This window comes from Trachurus trachurus, assembly GCF_905171665.1.
Source record: "Trachurus trachurus genome assembly, chromosome: 9".
Taxonomy (NCBI): domain Eukaryota; kingdom Metazoa; phylum Chordata; class Actinopteri; order Carangiformes; family Carangidae; genus Trachurus; species Trachurus trachurus.
In genome coordinates this window covers 28,222,901-28,236,855 of record NC_139895.1, presented here as the reverse complement: position 1 = coordinate 28,236,855, position 13,955 = coordinate 28,222,901, and the positions used below count along the sequence as shown (strand labels likewise).

The 13,955-nt window shown below is 42.3% G+C and overlaps 1 protein-coding gene across 1 annotated transcript in view; it reads left to right on the top strand.

Annotated features, from left to right (window-relative positions):
- The window catches only part of LOC310991560 (tight junction protein 2-like), a 61,768-nt gene extending 48,437 nt beyond the window's left edge, over positions 1-13,331 (top strand). The window contains exons 15-23 of the mRNA XM_083979310.1: positions 510-605; positions 697-776; positions 1,495-1,705; positions 1,806-1,906; positions 3,294-3,512; positions 6,450-6,551; positions 7,369-7,839; positions 7,937-8,022; positions 9,054-13,331. Of these exons, the coding sequence (XP_083835436.1) occupies positions 510-605; positions 697-776; positions 1,495-1,705; positions 1,806-1,906; positions 3,294-3,512; positions 6,450-6,551; positions 7,369-7,839; positions 7,937-8,022; positions 9,054-9,192 (1,505 nt within the window). The 3' untranslated portion in view covers positions 9,193-13,331. The remainder of the gene's footprint in view (positions 1-509; positions 606-696; positions 777-1,494; positions 1,706-1,805; positions 1,907-3,293; positions 3,513-6,449; positions 6,552-7,368; positions 7,840-7,936; positions 8,023-9,053) is intronic.
- The last annotated feature ends 624 nt before the right edge of the window (positions 13,332-13,955 follow it).

Genomic DNA, 13,955 nt, shown 5'->3' with positions numbered 1-13,955 from the left:
CCTGCACATTCACCACGCTATGAGATAATAATGGAACGTTACGAGATGGAGTTGTTTTCGAGGTAAATGCAGAGACTGCTTGCTGAAAAACTGTCCCTGACGGGAATGCGCATCAGCTCTTTTGCATGAATTTACCTCTAAAACAACTCTGTCTGGTAACGTTGTGTTATCATCTCATAGCGTTGTGAATGTGCAGGTCATAACTTGTCCACCAGAGCGTTTTGGAGTTGTTGGATTGTGTATTTGATGAGTTTGATGAGGGAAACCAAGAAATCCCATGAGCCTCCGTAGCGTAGCTCTGAGCAGCTCACGGCTCTGCTCCGCCGTTCTAAAAATAGTTTACACCGACAATTAAAGGTAATGAACCTCCTCATAAGACTATACTTATGGCAATGGGCCAATTTGCCAAAATGTTGAACTATCCCTTTAAGCTATTCACGGGAATATGGTTCAGTTACAAACTGTGATCTGTGAGCAGCAGCATTGTAACTAACTTTGTATCATTGCAGCTGGTTTTCGGCGTCCTGTGGTTCTGTTTGGGCCAATCGCTGACGCTGCCAATGAGAGACTGGCCACTGAGATGCCCGACCTGTTCGTTGTTGCCAGTGAGTCTCTTGTTCTCTTCCTGTGTTTGTTGTCTATGTGTCTTTGCCTTGTGCGGTGTGTGAATGACTTCTCATTGTTTGTCTCTGTCAGAAACCGAACCTAAAGATGCTGGTTCTGAGAAGTCCTCAGGTGTGGTCCGTCTGAACACCATTCGACAAATCATAGAGCAGGTACACACACACGCTGATGGTGTCTCCTTCCCTGATCTGAAATAATCTGGATAAAATGAATCCTCTATCATATGATCCACACCATCACTAGGGCTGGGACGATATGCTTTTCTCCCGATTCGATCCTTCTACGATCTTTTGGATGCCTATTCGATTTAAATTTCAATTCTACGATATTGCCGATTTTCTCAATTTTTAGTCTGCATTTTTAACACCAGTGAAACAGTTGAATGATTATGATTGTCTACAGACTATTCCAGGAACCATATTTCCCCAAAAAATACACATCACATCAGTTTTTAAGATTTATTCAGCAGCAATATGTATGTTTACTCTCTTTTCAAAAGCCTGGACTGCATAAAAGAGGTAAAAATAAAAGTATACATACAGTATACAAAAAACAGGCTTCTGAAACCTTTCTGACAAAATGAGATATAGACTGAGGCAAACTGCTACATTTTAACATTTATCTGCACACAAATACTGTAGGAGCCTATAAATGAACATACTCCATTATAAAGTGAACTTAAACCCTTTTCAAAACCTGGACTCTCTGTGTGTAAAAAAAAATGCACATTGCACAATAAAAAAATAAAAAAAATCGAATTTTGAAAAAAGAACTCGATTTAAAATTTGCCAAAAAAAATATTGCGATACTTATGTGAATCGATTTTTTCTCCCACCCCTAACCATCGCCCTGTGTTCCTGCTCCACACAGGATAAACACGCCCTGCTTGATGTGACTCCCAAGGCGGTGGACACCCTGAACTACACCCAGTGGTATCCCATCGTCATCTTCCTCAACCCGGACAGCAAGCACGGCATCAAGGCCATGAGACAGAGGATCATTCCCAGCTCCAACCGCAGTGCACGCAAGTTGTACGAGCAGGCTGTCAAACTGAGGAAGACCTGCTGCCACTTATTCACTGGTACAGTCACACACACACAGTCAGGTGCAACATAACGCACAAGCTGGTCATTTACTTCATTGAAGTTTCTTTGCTGAGTTTGGATGAATTTCTCATCCAGCCACCATCAACCTGAATTCATCCAATGATGCCTGGTACGGCAGCATCAAAGACTCAGTCAGAGAGCAGCAGATGCAAGCTGTGTGGGTCTCTGATGGCAAGGTAACATTCATACACACACACTCACACACACTCATACACACACTAATTATTATTAGTGAACTGAGGAACTGTGATTCTGAAGGACATTTGTAAGGATAGATGTCTGTGGATTGATATTTACATTGTGTTGCCTTTCACAACTTAATATGTCGCTGTAGATTCAACTGTACATTTCAACTGTGTGACGCTGGTGTGGTTTCACTCTTCTCAGATTAGGCTTCATGCATGTCATTAGAATGGGTCAAGGATGTTACTTCTGATATAACATGATCCAACTACCCAGACTAAAAGACCAGGGAACCTGAGGGCTTGAACCTGGGTTCCTGTTTTATTTTCATTTTTTTTATATATATATACATTCAGCTTCTGTGATTACATGTTAAGTATGTTGACTTCACAGCTTCACTCCAGGAATGTCTATGTATGAGCACATGTATGAGTCCAGTTCATAATGTCCACTCAGCTGACACTGGGTCAGTCTGGTCCAGCTGTCCTGAGGCTGGATCAGTCCTGATTCAGCTGGATACAGATTGTCATAATGTTTGATCCCTGTTTGATCAGTGGCTGTAATTGCACTAACACCACCTGAGACCGGTTGAACATTAGAGTTCACTTATGCCCAAGGCATAAGTGAACTAAGCACCTGCTTGGGTCCCCGTGACTATTGGGGGGGCCCCCAAAAGGCAAGTAACCTTTTTAAATTGTAGTGCGTAACTTTTGTAGATCCTTTGTAGATCCTTAGAGAAACACTGCGTAATTACAAAAAACTTAAATTATTGTTGCATTTCAAATTGTTGTTGCACTTTTCTGTTGCAGTATACTGTATTTAAAACCAAAAATGTTAAAAAGCAGATGATGTGTTTACAGTAAATGCATTGTCTATTGGTTTATTTTGTATCCCAGTACCAGTTTGAAGATTAAATGTAAATCAACCCCAGGCTGCACTTTTAGCTGAATTTGGTGCCATTTCAGAATAAAAACCATAGATGGGTAAACCTGCCAGGATATGATGATTCGTAATGACAGAGTAAAAAATGAAATAGTATTATTGGCAGTAATAGAGGGCACCAAAATAAAGATTTTGCTTAGGGCCCCATGGAGGCTTGGGCCGGCCCTGCATTAGAGTCTTGGTGGAGGTCAGGACTGGTGGATCAGACTGAGCCAGCTTTATGGTGTTCCTTATAAACTGGACTTCATAACTATTGTTGTGGGCTGACTGCCCCTCTGTCTTCCTGCTGCCTGTGTGTGCACAATACTCAGTGTTCTTCTACTTCTTGCTACTAGTTCTCTACAGCTTGGCTTTGTCTCTTCTTCTTTTCTCTCGTTGCTATCCGTCTGTCCATCCTTCCTTCCTGTACACCCAAGATCCATCATGTGTCTCTTCTAGCTGGAGGGAGTAGAGACTGATCTGGACTGCCAAGACGTGGAGCGTCTGTCCTTTCTGTCCGCCATGTCTGCAGACTACCTCAGCATGGACAGCCGGCTGACCTCGGACCTGGACGACACGGCCGACGAGGGCGGGGCTTACACTGACAACGAGCCAGATGTGGAGACAGTTCACATCTCCGCCATCAGTCGTTCATCTGAACCTGTCACAGCTGAGGAGGTCTCACACACACACACACACACACACACACACACACACACACACACACACACACACACACACACACACACACACACACACACATACACATACACACACACCACACACACACACACATAAAGAGTGAGAGAGCAATTAACACTGGTTTAACAACTGGTGCTGGACTGGAAACAGGCTAACAAGATTAGATGAAGTCTTAAAGTAGAAACCATGTGTGCCAGATAAATGTAATGAAATATTAACTAATACAGGTTTATTATTATGATATAAAGAAAGAGACTTTATTATTAAAACCACAAAAGTTTTTGTGCTTTAGAACATATTAGACAACAGAAATTGAACCATTAGAAAACCATTAGAAATTAGAAAACTTAAAAAAAAAAATCAGCTTTGAAATTCCCTCTGTGTAAAAAGATGTTGAACAGGATTAACAGATCAATATAAAATTAACAGAGCAACTTATTTTAAAAGAACTGAGAGCAACAACAGACCCATGTTGGATCACTTGTTTCTGTCCCATGTGACAATCAACTGTTCAGTCCCAGCGTAGTACAGTCTTGTTGATTTTAAGTTAAAACATAAAAAACAAAACACTGAACTTTCATTAACTACATGAACAGAATGTGTGTGTGCTGAGGGAAAACATGTGTGCTTGTGTTGAACTGTGGGCACTTTTATTAGAACAGTTGCAAGGAAAAACAATGGATGTGCACATTCTATGGGTGGAAGAAGTTTTTTTCTGTTTCCTTCAAGTTTTTTGCGAGAAGACTTTTGTTTTTGAAGAAGTGGTTGCTTGTGTCCCATGTTTGCCAGCAGCAGCAGCAGCAGCAACAGTGGCAAGACACATAAGGAAGGTTAATAGAACCTATTGCTTTACGTTGTTAGGAACGGTCAGTGGGAATTGTGTGTTACTGACTGATTGAAGAGAGGAAACTTCTAACTTTATCACTCACTGACTGATCTCAGTGCAATAAGGAGCTAGGACAAAAAATCCCCAGTAGTTTCTGAGAAGGCTAATCCTGGCTTACCTGGAAAGTGAAAAAGTCTTAGGATTCAAGGATGCAGGATCATACTGTAGGTGCTTTTGGCCACTAAGCTACATCTACAAACAGGGAGGGCCCTGGTTCTGTGTAAAACATCATGTATTGTCCTGGTAGCCGAAGATAAATGACTACCGGTACTGACTGGAGGCCATAACATTGCATAAAATTGAAGATCCTGGAGCAGCTCCTCTCTGTTTTCTAAGGGCCAGAGGTTGAACAAGCACTAGACCCCTGTAGTTTACATGAGTTTATGTTTGGGTGGATGATGTCATTTATATGTGCTACTGGGCCCATTCTTTCTTATTTGAGCCAGGTGGTTCAGCAAGGCAAGGCAAGTATTTGTATGGTCCATTATTTTTTACAAACATTTCAAACTGTGAGAATTATGTTCTTTCACTTCTCAAGAGCATTTACCACCAATCCCCCATCTTTAAAGACAGGCTCAAAGGGATGCTGGTGGATCCCTGCTTCACATAGTGGATTGTAGATTAACAGAGAAGACGACCACAGTAGACCACCATGTATCGTTGGCTGACTCAGGCTAATCCAATTGATTTTAAGGAGACTGACAAAAGGAGATTAGTACATGGTGTTTCTCCAGTGTCATCACGGAGGTATAGCATCTTCCTGCACACACGCACACACACAGAGACTGCAGTTTCAGGACCAGGTGGTTTTTACGACAGCACTGCATTTTGTCAGATGGATGGACAATTGGTGTGAGCATGACAGCTATAATAATAAGTTCGTCAGTCGAGCCATCTACAAAATTTATATCACAATTTTATAATCTAATCTGATGCTTTTTCTTCATATTAGCAACATTAAAACTAAATTACACACACAGGCAGGCAAATCTGAATTAAATTAGTATGAACATTAGATTATTTTAATCTGCTGCTGTGCCTCACTTTCTGTTCTATCAATATAAAACATGATCTCATCAGTTTTGTCAATGCAGTCACTGAAGTGATCTCATGCATACAGATTTGTTTCAATCCTCCTGTTGCTCACATTCTGTAAGTAAGATCAGTTTATATAGTGATGTGACATCAGACTGGGAGAGGAATTGGGCCTGGGTGGTATTTAGCCAGTTTTCACTGGATCTCCAGAAGAAGAAGAAGAAGCAGTCTACTTCAATAGACCAGTGTTGAAATGACAACAAGTACATGTTTGCAAAGAGTGCATATACCAAAGTAATACACACATCTCGCTCTCTGTCTCTCTGACTCTCTGTGTGTGTGTCTCTCTCTCTCTGTTTGTCTGTCTCTATCAAAACTAATCTTCATGTCCAATTCTGTCTACAGGAGACTTTATGTTGATATATGAGGTAACTAAAGGTACATATTACTGGCAGCTTGATTATAACATGGTGGTGAAATTAGCTGGTCAGGTCTATGTAGGATTTTCACTCCCCTTCCTCACTGGCTCAAATGGCTTAGGACAGTGATTCCCAAACGGTGTGCCGTGGCCCCCTGGTGGGCCGTGAAAGTTTTGCAGGTGGGCCAAAATCATTTTCAAAATAGTATGATTTTTGTTGATTAAAAAAAAAGATATCTTCCATATCGCCCATCGAACCAAACTGTGGATTAGTGAACTGTCCACCCTGAACTCATCTTCCCACACTGAAGACATTCTCTGGTTTCTTCAGGATTCAGTCAGGATGCTCCCTGAACTGGCAGATTGGAGCTTCCTGCTGCTTTCAGTTCAGTCCTGAATGTTTTGTCTTTATCATTAAGATAAAAAGAGTGCTCTGAGAACGCATTATTTGGACTCTGTATTGTTTATTGTTAAGTTTGGGAACCGCTGTCTTAGATTAGACTGAGGTCAGTGCATTTTTAACTGTGTGTGTGTGTGTGTTTGTGTGTGTGTGTGTTTTTGTGTGTGCGCATAGATCTTGCGTAGGTACAGTCCAGACATCAGGAGTCGAATGAAGAAGATTAGCAGCCGTGAAGTCCTCAACAGATCCAGTCCTGTGTCTTTTCCAGACAACAAGGTGAGACACCAAGCTCTGTTTAGAGACTGTACATACACTGGGAATCTCTCTGGGCTTTGGACTGTGTCTGATCCATAGTGTTGAAGAAGCTGGAGAGATGGTTAATGTCTGACATTGTCTGGTCTGAATTATATTTCTGGTAATGTTCCAGATGACAAAGACACTGTGTGTCAGGGGCCTTTAGGCCAGGCAAGTCCATCCAAACACCTTATTAGCATTATCATTGCTCAACCCTTTTTTTGCGCTTAATGGGCTATTTGGTCACCCAGTAGTGGACTGGATACAGTTGACCACCCAGTGCAGTTGGTGTGACTCAAACCTCATACACATCAACTATAGCCTTGGTATTTGAGTGTGCTCATGAACGCAACACCAGGAGGATGACTCATTTACTGTATTTTCATTGCTGTTCATCCCGTGTTATAAAGGCAAACATAGTAGCCTCATTATAAAAGAAACCTGAAAATACTTCAGCGTACTTTCAGCTACAGACTTCATTCAAACTTGAAAACGTTCACAACATTTTCAGCTATTCAGCCGTTATTCAGATGACAGTTTAAAACTTAAGATAACCTTTGAGCCAGAGCCATGGCTGAGACCCGGACTCCTCTGATATTTCTTCAGTTACAGTAATCTACCTCTGACCCTCTTGCAACACATTCCAATTTAAGAAAGTCATTAGTTAAGAAACAAACTGTTTTGTGCAACAGAAGAATTTAAACATTGATCTGAAGAGTGAAACTCATGTTGTAGAACGGCCTGTCTCTGTCACTGTCAGTCTGAGCTCAGCACTCTGGTGGTTTCCCTCCCTGCTCAGGTGAAGCTCTCTCTGAGGGACGAGCCGGTCTTTGTGTCCGGAGCCATCAACCCACAGCACCATCCCCGCCAACAGCATCCTGCACCACCGAGTTCCAGCCGGAGTTACGACTCTCCGTCCAGCAGCAGCCCAGCCAGCAGCAACAACGACCCCCCACCGCCTATATCCCATTCGGCCGTCCTGCCCAGCCCGTCGCCCCCTCCTCTAATTCACCACTTCAGCTCCTTCAACAAACTGCGGCCGCTCAGAGCATTACAGCCCCCCGCTGCACCCATGGAGACGACGGTTCACCCACTCGTGGTCCCACCAGGTGTGGTGCCCAGCAAGCAGCAGGAGGAGGTGGCCAGTGACGGTCCTGCCGATGACCCGTCCATGAGGTCCTTCCTGGGGAAGATCAAGGCCTTTGAAAAGATGGATCACTTCGCCCGAGCCCACAGGATACTAGAGTTGCAGGAGGCACAGAACGCCAGGGTGGGTACATCCACAGGACTGTTATGTATTCAGACAGGAAAGATGTTTGTTTGAATCCCAGTGATCACAGGGTTTAATCAGTCTCCTGTGTTTCCAGCTGGAAATTGCTCAGAAACATCCAGACATCTACGCTGTTCCTCTGAAAACAGCCAAGCTGGACCACAGTCGCCCTCAGCCTATCGGGTAGGTTCTCTCTAATTCATCTAGACAAAAAATAAATCCTGCACATCGTTCTTATCACTTTCAAATTTCACTTGTCCCAACCACAATACATTGCTGTCTGTTGATTGGCTAAAACGACATATACATTTTTATTTGCATATCAAGCAGAGAAGTGAGATCTGATCACACCAAAATTCAGGCGTGAACAGACATACAAAGAGCTGACCACTTGTGATCTCATAACAGAAGACTCAGGTGAAGCATGTCTGGACAGGCTTTCTCAGAAAGCCAAATACAGTCATACAAATAAATGTAGATATATAAATATGAACAAAAGATTTGTAGTAATTAGGTGAATGTTTGTGATAGATGTGGAAGTGATGGCAAAGCAAGGCAAGGCAATTTTATTTGTGTAGCCCATTTTTACAAACAGTTTGTCTCAAAGGGCTTTACATAGCATTATAACAACATCCTCTGTCCTTAGACCCTCACATCCACTGAGGAAAAACTCCCAGGAAAAAACTGGAGAAACCTCAGGGTGAGAGACAGAGGAGGGGCCCCTCACCCAGGACGGACAGACATGCAATAGATGTTGTATACAGACAAGAAAACAGTTTATAACACAGAATGTGGGAGACATAGAAATGTTAACAAGAGCTGATGGTCTGAGTAAAAAAAAAAACAGTTGGTTAAAATCCTAATTTTGTATGTAGTCAGCCTGGAAACACTCCACAGACACCAACCTGACCTCCATCCTCACCCTCCTGCTCACTGCTAACACACCCCATGATGACAGTCATCAGAGAACCTCTACAGTAGGTGGACATTTGAATTGTGCCTAAAATCTAGGTGTGCAATGAAACAGGAGGGGAGAGAGGACATACCGTTGCAGAGCCCATGTGTTGCTCACAAGAGTCTTAGAGACACAGTCATGCAGTCTCTGTTACTGTTTCTGAATGCGTCAAACTGAAAGAACACAGACTTGTTGAGGCTGATAGAAGAACTGGAGGTAATAGGACTCAGTGCACCTTGTGTCATCTGTGTTTTTCCAGCTCCAGCTCCAGCTCCCACCCTGAAGCGAAGAACCCTCTGCCCTCCACAGAGGAATGTCCCTTCTACCAGCCAGAGGAGGAGGCAGTACCAGGATACTACACCACCGCCTCCCAGCAGTACCAGGACACGGAGCTGTAGGTGTCTGCACCGAGCCTCGTGGACAGACATGTACACGTGCTGCACATGCAGTCGACCTATACACTCACCATTCCATCATGCCCTGCACAAGTCAGCTGCTGACTGCACTGACTGCTGCTTCTTTTTCTTTGAGGAGCTGGATCTGAACCGTTCATGTGGATGGGAACACGCCTGTCTTCACTTTCCTTTCTTTGGAATGGTCAAATGATCAGGAACCACTTATTTTCTTGCCTATGCAACTCCTCAGTTATTGCACAGCAACTGAAACCTATAGCCACGAGTCCTGTCCTCAAACCTCAATGTGCTTTATCACACACCTCTTCCCATCTTTTATCAATCCATACATACATACAGTATATATACCTGTGTACACACACACACACACACACACACATAAACATACATATGGTGGTGTTGGAAAGTGCTCACTCCTGTATCTCCCAAAGTTCACCAAGACTGAGATCAAGAGACTGTGAAAGTTACACAACATGATTCACCAGTGTGACCTGTGGGTGGAGACACTCTCACCAAGAAGACACTCGTCTCTAACGGGACTAGAGGTACTACACCAACTAAATGCCTATGGACAGACCTGGTGTGGACATATGACCTCAGAGAATACGGTGAAAGAAGACTCATCTGACGTCACTTTGTTCCACATCTCTGTAAATTAGACACAACTGATGTGTGCGTGTGTGTGTGTGCATGCGTGCGTGAGTGAGAGTGTGAGTGAGTGAGTGTGTGTCTGTCTGCGTGCGTAAGTATTTATACTCTGTCTTTGCATTCCTTCCTATATGATGATGTCTGTATAAACAGTATATATCTCTATATATTCTCTGTAGTTACACTGGAATTTGTTACAGTTTTTTGAAGTGCCTTTTACTTTCTTAGTCCCATGAAGTTTGGGTTGTCTTTTGTCCGCCCCTCAGCCACCCAGCTGGACTAAAATCTCTGCTGCTGTCAAAGGTAAACCAGGGAACCAGTCACACCAAAACCTTAATGCTGTCCCCACATGCTCTACTCTACTACAACACGTCACACACCCCTCTGCCAGTCTAGTCTCCCAAGTGTGAAGAGCCAGTCCAGTCCAGAATAATGTCTATGAATACTCTCAAATGTTAAACTGAGTTTATACAGTTTACCGCGCAGGCCCTGTCACTCCAGCATGAACCCACATGTCAGTCGATACAGTTGTACAAATGTGTCCTCAGTCCTGTTAGCGACCATGCCGACCAGCTTGCTAAACTGAACTAGTGAGTAAACCAGCTGGTTAGAAAGTTAGTGCGTAGAGCATTTGTGTCCGACTTCCATGTTTCTGGCTATGGACAGCAGGATTGTTTTCACCATATAGTAGTTAAGCAATAAAATGACAGCTCAGCTCGGATTCCCTTTTCAAAGTAGCTACTCCACAACCCCGAGTGGACCAACAACAGCAGCCTATAGATACAGCAGCAGCTCCTACACTGGAAAAACTTTCAAAATCTTTCCAAGAATATTTGTCTTATTTCTTGTCAAAATGTCACATTTCTAGTCAAAACTACTCTCTTTCCACTTATATAATAAGACTCCTAACCTAAAAAGTAACTTGTTTTTAGATCATTTTCAGTTTGTTTCGAACAAATTTTTACTTAAAACAAGAAGAAAAATCTGCCAGTGAAAGCAAGTTTTTTTGTGCGTGTAATATAAGAAAGAAAAACTTGCTCCACTATTAGATTTTCCTCCTTATTTCAAGTGAAAGTATGCTTGAAAGAAGTAAAAAAAAAAAAAAAAAAGTGCCTAAAAACAAGCTACTTTTTATGTGACGAGTCATATTTTAAGTCGAATTAGATTTGTTTTGACTAGAAATAAGACTGGTAATCACCAACTTATGCTTTTATCCTCCCATCCCATCTCACACACACCAGAGTGCAGTGGGCCAGAGTTGACTCATCTCTACATCATCAGTGATGATCATCAACATCAACAGTGTGGTGTGTGGTTCATGACAGCAGCACTCACTAGCAGACATGATGAGTAGTTCCAGTGATATTCACATGTCTGTGTAAATCAATAAATGCATCTTTGTATGACCAAGCAGAGAAACTCTTGAGCTGCTGATTTCTTCCATCTGCAGCTGAACCTGGAGCAGCTCTGCAGACAGATGAAGGGCTGTAGGTGATATAGATGTTCCAACCTCAGAAACGACTTGTGTTCAGCTTTATAACACAACATTCAGGTGAAAACCATCCTTTCCAGTTCATTGACAGTCTATGGATGACAGGGTAGCAGCAGTGTCATTCCTCTTGTCTTAGCTGAATGAAGACACCTGTGTTGGTGGACGGGGCCTGTATCAGTCAGAATTATGCACAGTGAGCTGATGGTCGCCCAGTGCCTCAAGCCATTGATTAGTTTATCATTGCATCTTCATGTGCAGCATAGATTACTGACAGTTGTCTGAATGGCACCACACCTAAATGGCAAGACAAGCTGGTTTTATTTGTACAGCCCATTTTTACAAACAGTTTGTCTCAAAGGTCTTTACACAGCATGATAACAACATACTCTGTCCTTAGACCCTCACATTCACTGAGGAAAAACTCCCAAGAAAAAACAGTTGAAAGCTCAGGGTGAGAGACAGAGGAGGGATCCCTCACCCAGGACGGACAGACGTGACCTAGATGTTGTATACAGACAAGAAAACCTAAATTCTGACAAACCCGTTTCCATCCAGTTCTTCTGCCTTCGTTACACATTGTATTGTCCCTCACTGAGTGCATTAATCTCCCTCTCTCTAGCTTGAAATGAGACCATGTATCTATTGTGTATTCAGTTAATCCAGGTATAAAAGCTGTGATGACTTCAAAATGCACAGTCCTGTACTTATTGGCCCTGTTTGACTGTCTGATGTTAGATATGGGGCAGAGGTGGGCAACTAGTGTCACTGCAGCTGAGGGCTGAGGCTGGTGGTCACATCATGTGGACTCATTGTATTATTGTCTCAGTCGGCGGACATTAGAGTGAACATGCTTTGTGTTCCTCTGCTGCTTCTTTTTGTTGGAGAGAGCTGAGAGCCCCCATGTTTTTTTTGGGGGGTGCACAGAGATGCCATTATAATTATATGTTGAACCCCAAAATCATCCATGTGTGTCAGTGTGATTTCTACTGGAAACCAATTTTTCAGTTATTGTTTCTAGATAAGATAAGATGTAATCATATTATAAAGGAAAATGACATTAAGTTATATTAAGTCTGCATGCTGGCTTGTGCCCTTAGCATATGCATTGTAACATGTGAGTTTATGGGGACTGGCTCACCTTTTGGAGCCAGTCCAGAAGGTTTTAGTACTTCAGTGATGGCTTCACTTTTCATCCTTGCAGGTTGCCACTTGGTTAGCACACGCTGCTGCTCCACTAACTGGTGTGACTGGCCCTCTCTCAGGTTTGCTCTGGTCTCAGTGGTCTCTGGTGTGATGGGCTCCAGAAACCACCTGCCTGTCAGTCTGCTGAGTCAGAGAGCTGAAGACTGACTCTCTGAGTTTCTTTCTGCAGGTGTCCATTCAGCCATTCAGCCGGCTGTCACTGCCTATAACACAGTTGCATTTAGTATTTTTAATTATTATTTTTAGTTTAAATATATATATGTATATATATGTGTGTGTGTGTGTGTATATATATATATATATACACACATATATATATTTATTCTTCTGTGCCATACAGTTAAACATAAATCAACCATCACAGATCCACTACAGTTCACTTTTATTTGTACAGAGCCAAATCACGACATAATTACCTCAAGGCACTTTACAGAGTCAGCCCAGGACCAACCAAGAAATCCACCATGAGCATTTGAGCATTTACGAGGATGAGCGTATGAGAATTATCAACTGTCATTCAGATGTGAAAATCTCTCATGTGACTGGACAGAGTTACTGTCTCAACCTGAAGGTCAAAGGTTAAACGGCTGATGAGCGGGTCATCTCCATTACTTGTGGTCATAGTCATAGCAATAAATTTTACTCTTTACTTCCACATGAATTACCAAGTATTAATAGTTTCAGTGGGAACAGGTGTGATGTACAACACTGTGCTGAGACAGAGGAGTGTCTGAACTGTGTCTGCTATGTAATAACCCTACAACACCAAATAAAATAAAGTCTTAACCACATCTTCATTTATTGTGATTATTGACAATGTGATTGGCTAAAACTTGTTTTCTGAGGTCACTGTGACCTTGACCTCTGACCACAAATATCAGTTTGTTCTCAATTTTTTCTTTTTTTTCCAAAGATGAAGTGACCACCATCCATCCCCAGGTCGGATGGTGGTCACTTCATCTTTGAGATCCAGGTGAAGGAGTTTGGGAGATAAATTGTGTCCACAGGCAGGGGTGTTTTTTCCTTAACTTAGAGACCCTAGCAATCAGAGAAAAGTCTCTTAAAATGCTCCGTATCATTCCTGTGGCAAGCCGTCACTCGCTGGACATTTATTTTGTTTTTTTTTGTTTGTCTGTTGTGATCAGCATTATTTTTATGTTATCTACACAATGTATTATATATATACTGTATATATGTTATGTATTGAATTCTTCAGCCATAAAAAGTTTGTTTAATGAATCTGATTTTCTTGTCTAACACATCAACTGCTGTTATCTGGTAGCTGTTTGGTGTTTTCCTAGATTCCTAAAACTGATCAGAATTTCACTCCCCCGCCTGATTGATGCCATTCTTGAAATCAGGGTTGCTCTCATTTTTAATTCAACTGTTTCTCCAAATATAGTCC